The following is a 6,000-nucleotide window of genomic DNA, read 5'->3' on the forward strand; positions in this document are numbered from 1 at the left end:
TATTTGACATGGGCACGAGGTTAATATGGATATATTCAAACTTGACGTTTCCGTTAAGTTGTTCGTATAAATGTGCGTGTCAAACCATAAGATGTGTTTGTTTTAGAGGTAATCTAAAATGTAACAGTCGTTGTCACAATTCATTTTCCTTCTCTAATAAATAAAAAATGTTCACAATACGGTTAATAAATTAATATGATATAAATAAACTTTATCACTATACATAATTATTTAAGTTAAATCTATAACTTATATAATTAACTATAATCTATAATTTATGTAACTATTCTAAGTGCAAAATGACTCTCGACTCTCGAGAGTGGCCCAGTCTAATTAAAATGTCTAGTTCCGCCTATGTCTATAAGGGTAGAATAAATTGTTAAATGTTGTACTTCAGTACACAAAGTGAACGACCACTTTGTGAAAAAAATTACACGATATTAAATTTGAGTGAACGTTTCATGAAAAAGTGACCATTTCGTGAAATATTTTTGAATTTCACAAAGTGTAAAAAACGTATTTCCATTTCACGAAATGGTCATATTTTCATGAAAAAATCGATTTCAAGAAGTGGTTACGACATAATATACATAAAAAATAAGCTATTTTAATAAATTTAATACTTCTACCATAACATTATACGATTCATTTTATAAACATATTTTGTACATATATTTACAAGGTACATGGCCAATGTCACAATCTTTGAGTGATAAAAATAATTTTATATATATCATAAAATTAATTTTGAACTATATAATGATTTTTAGCTTCACCGTCGCCGCCCACAGAACTCACCGTGAGTGACATTACAAGTAAAAGCGTTACGTTGCATTGGGGACTACCAGAAAGTAATGGTGGATCTGACATCACAGGTACGGATTACAATTATGTTCGAAAGGATACAATTTAATTTAAATTAACACTATAGATACTTTATTATCTTTATTCTTTGGTAAGCCGTGCAGTGTAGTAATGCAACTACACAATGCAATTAAATCATTATTCACCATTTTTATAATATCAGAAACGATAAACGTGTCGTCATGCCATAAAACAAAACTTTTATTTATTGCATCATTATATTGTTCTTTACCCTTTACTATTTTTTCTCCATATTTTAAACAATAATTTTAAGCTATACCTACAACAACAAAATAAATGTATACTCCACAGGTTATGTGATTGAAAAGCAGCTGAACACGACAAATAAGTGGTTCAAAGTAGCCACGCTAGAACCGACCGTAATGAAGTATTGCGTAGAAAACTTGAAAGAAAAATCGGAATATTTCTTCAAGATCTATGCAGAAAATTGCATCGGTCTAAGTCAACCGGTTGAAACTAAATTAGTCAGTCTGTTAACCCATGCTAGTAAGTATACATAAGGTGGTGGTTTGTGTTCTTTTGCGTACAGAAGAATTATATCAAAATGTTACAGGATTGTAATACTATATCCGTTCAACGACAGCAAAAGGGACAATTAATACCATTAATATATTAATGTTTTGTTTAATTATCGTTTTCATCATCTTAAATTTCTAGCCGTTCCCTCGCCGCCAACTGCTCCGTTGGAAGTTCGGAACCTGAGTAGCAACGCAGTGATCGTTGAATGGGGCGTACCAGAAACGGATGGTGGTGCTCCGCTGCTTGGTTACAACATAGCTATTCGGGACGAGAAGAAAACTATGTGGATGGAAGTTGGCCGGGTGGAAGCGGATGTACAAAAATTCAACATCAAAGACTTACAGGTACAAATTTATTTTATCGGAGAACTGACTCTATAATCAAATTAGAAACTATAAAAATATAATCACGACTTGGTTAATTTCATTAAGTTACACAAAAAATAAATCTAATATATTATCTTATATAATATTTGTATACAATACATATAAAATGATATACAAGAGGGTATATTTAAGTGTTCATACTCATTATTTCTAAAACCTATTAAACTTCATTTTTTCATCATTAATTTTAATGTATTTTAAAAAAGTTTACATTTCTTAATGAAAATATGAGTATAATTTATTTTTACACTGTGAATTATAGGTAGTAAGTGCCTCAACGGTTTTACTAATAAACACGCATTGTATTTTTTTTTAATTTCAGGAGAACCATAGGTACCAAATTAGAATACTGGCCAAAAACGAAGTGGGTATCAGTGAACCACTGGAAACTGAAGAACCATACACTGTACAAAAACCGACAGGTGAGCCATTTACATTGATGTTGTATATTATATTGCAAATCATATACATATTAAATGCTATAATTAATATATATTGTTGTATATATGGTAAAATAATTAAATCTGATTATACACATCTCAAAAATATCAAATTATTATTTACTACAAATTAAAATTTGTAGACCTGAGGGAAACAACAAGATATCTCGATATTTTGGTCAAAATCAGTTTTTAATTGCACATTATAAAGAAAACGAAACTACGTGGTTCGATGCATTAACCGGACAAATTCTACTGTTAAATACAGAGATATCATATAAATGGAGATTTCTGGTTTTTATTTTAATGCAACCCTCAAGACATTTTTAAAACAATTTAAAGTGATTCCTGAAAAATTGTATTAATTGGAGAAACCTTGTTGTTACCCTCAGCTCTTAATTTTCTCTCCTCACTCGAACATTATAACCTATAGGATATTATGATTTAAGGGCTATATATTATACCTATATCTATGAAAACTAAACATGCACAATTGTCCTTTTTATGTGCCTTCTAGAGTTTTACAACATTTTAGAGCGTATTGTAAAGAGTGTCTGTGATGTTAAAATTTCTAACAATAAATTAGCCACACAATATTAATTTTAAGATGGACAACAAATAAAATGTTTTGTTATGCTAAATATCAAAAACAGGCATTTTTTTGGAGGTGAGGAGGGGGTCAATAATTAATAAACGTAGTGGAAGATAAGGAACATCATTCCATCTACATTGAATGATATTTGATACGTTATTTTCTCAGATTATTACGAGTCGGACGTTGAAGAATCGGTAATGGAGTCCAAACCATCTCTGACACAAACGTCGGAAACCACAACATCATGGCTCAGAGAAAATAACATGGACGCAGACATATCGTCTTATTCGAACGCTGCGTTATTGAAGAGGAGCGAATACTTTTTCCGCATTTGGTATTACGCGAGAACGTTATTCAAATAATAGGCACGCGTCATTATTGTTTTTATTATTATATTTATATTATTACCTATTTTTATTATTACCTATTAGTTTATTACCCTTTATTATTACCTATTTTTATTGTCAAACTAACGTCAACATAAGAATAAAGTGGAAATGTTTCGTACTGATATTCCCTGAATCAAAACGAAACGTTTTCACTAATTCCTATGTTATTATTTTGTTTTTCTTAAATGATTGTGATAAAAAAAATTGTTTTTAATTTTAGCTTAATAATTCTCCCCTCCCTTCCAAATCCATATTATTGGATCTAACTTGTTTTAATTTATAAATTCAAATGGTGGTAACTTAACATAATGTTATTTATAGATTAATTCAAGTAGATAATATTAATATAATCCTTTTAATTGCTATCAATGAGATATAAATTATGATTTTGATTTATATTTATAATATTATTAATATTAATAATATTACTATTGTAGGTATATTAATGATACCAATGATTGTACTCCCTGTTATTTTAGTGTTAAGGAATATTATATGTACCTATATCTAAATAAATATATAAATATATTTTTTTTTTAATTACCTATAAATTGGGTCATTATTCTGTGTCAATAAATTAAATTGAACATAGTTTAATTTTAATAATTAATAATACAAACGATACTGTAGTCGTTATTATACATTACACAAGACTAATCAAATCTGAAATAATACTAGCAGTTATCAGATGGTTGCATGTGAAAGCAATACAATCACAGAGAACTCGTGGATCCTGTTGTTTTTTTTTTTTTTACGTAGAATGTAAGTAGCTATTATCAATTTATGAAAATGCAATCTTAATAATATAATATAATACATTCAATAATACTCAAATTCAAATTCAAAAATAAATTGCTGTTCTTATTTTTTATCAATAAAGGCAAATAATTACCTATCACCACGATAAAATAATTGATCTTTATGTACAAGCCACAAGGTAGTAGGTACTATATATATATATCTTCTGCATGTTGATCACTGTAAACAATTCAAGTTAATCACAATAAAATAATATTAAGCCTTATAAAAATGATCGTTACATAACTAACTTATATTAATTATTACATAGGTATAATTTTAAACTAAATTATAATTTCACTAGTATAGGTATCTACTATTAATAAAACAAAATAAAATTACAAACTTAGTGGTCGATTAACTAATAATTAATTAATAATTATTACAATATAATAAGCTGATACAAATTAACATTTACAGTTTACACTTGATGTCTTGATCGAATATTGTTTATGTACGTCTATAAAATAATAATAATAATAAGTTGGTGTACATAATGTTATTATACACAAATATAAACTTAATAATATTATGTTACGAATTTAAACATTTATTTCATTATTTGATATACTTTTTAATTAACTATATACAATAGGTAAATAATTATTATTATAATTTAGGAATAATAATTAATAACTATACTATGCTCCGCTTGCGCACTAGAGTATAAAACCACTTGTCCACTTGATCGTGAAATGTATACCGATAGAAAGTTACAATTATCGACAACATTAACAATAATTTTCTTGTTATATAAAACAATTCAAGCAGACAACAGTTGAACTGTAATCGATATTATTGTTACCTATCGTCTATAAACTATAATGTACCCTGTGTGCAAAAATCATTCTCAGAGATGTTATATAGCAGTTATTTTGTGTCATGTGAAGTTTAATTATATATAATGTGAAATACTAAATGCATCCCGAAGAGACTTGTTTTGCAGGAGTTACTTTGGAGCACTGAATCATGCGAGTGGCTGTGGGCGAGTAAGTTAATAAACATAAATTATTTAACAAGTGTAAAGTATAATTATATTTTCTACTACGTTTCAGTTATGCCCTGCATGCGGTATAAAGGGTAAGCTAGTGTTAAAAGTGTATAGTTTGCTTCACGTCTGAACACTATTTCTTCACTCCATGTCGTTAGTAAATTAGCAAGTAGGTACTGTCTTCACTATAAGCTTCTGATTTTGTCAAGTCAATGTTATACTATACAGATGATAGATTATTAGATAAATAATAAAGTTATTAATTAAAAATTCAATAAAATCAGTATTTACAAATTAGCAATATACCTATAAAAATTTTAATTTAAAAATAATATTATTATTGTAATAATAATAGTTATGTTTATTTTTTATATTAAATCAATACACACGCAATACTTAACTTAAAATATTAAGTAAAGGTATAAACATAATTATAACTATTAATTATCTTAATACCGCGAAAAATAACGATAAAATATAAGTTATAATATGTAAATCATATGTTTTACTAAATTCATACAAGTAACTTTTAACAATAGTATTAAAGAAACATAAAATGTTTTCTGTAATTAAACCTATACAAAAATATAAAAAAGTGAACTACAGCAGTTGATACTTCATACTGGCGTACCGCTAGGCTGTACATATACAGCCATACAGGTGTCATGTAGGTCACTGTAATGGATATGTTAAATTTGTATTCAATTATACATAATTATTGTAGATATTACCTATTTACTATATTACTTTCTTATATTTTTCAATCTTAAGCTATAAAATTCAAACATTTAAAAAAATGTTCAATCACATAATAATTTGAAAATTGTCGTGATTTTGATGAATTTTGTCAAAATTTTGACTTTGGATGCTTTAAAATGATTGTGCCTATGTATAATGTATATTTAATAACTTATCTGGAACCTTTCATTAAATTATTAAACTTTTTTATCTAGTGAAATTTTCATACCTATAGACAATAATTATAGAAAAAAATTAT

At 27.3% G+C, this 6,000-nt stretch overlaps 1 protein-coding gene across 3 annotated transcripts in view; it reads left to right on the top strand.

Moving 5' to 3' along the window:
* The window catches only part of sls (sallimus), a 112,644-nt gene extending 108,578 nt beyond the window's left edge, over positions 1-4,066 (top strand). For all 3 annotated transcript variants that reach the window (XM_089220612.1, XM_089220613.1, XM_089220615.1), the window contains 5 exons: positions 771-875; positions 1,177-1,371; positions 1,543-1,748; positions 2,113-2,212; positions 2,991-4,066. In XM_089220612.1, coding sequence (XP_089076738.1) covers positions 771-875; positions 1,177-1,371; positions 1,543-1,748; positions 2,113-2,212; positions 2,991-3,187 — 803 coding nt within the window. In that variant the 3' untranslated portion in view covers positions 3,188-4,066. The remainder of the gene's footprint in view (positions 1-770; positions 876-1,176; positions 1,372-1,542; positions 1,749-2,112; positions 2,213-2,990) is intronic.
* The last annotated feature ends 1,934 nt before the right edge of the window (positions 4,067-6,000 follow it).

Source organism: Diuraphis noxia, unplaced genomic scaffold, assembly GCF_037042655.1.
Source record: "Diuraphis noxia isolate RWA-SAM2 unplaced genomic scaffold, SU_Dnox_SAM2 contig0002, whole genome shotgun sequence".
NCBI classification, from domain to species: domain Eukaryota; kingdom Metazoa; phylum Arthropoda; class Insecta; order Hemiptera; family Aphididae; genus Diuraphis; species Diuraphis noxia.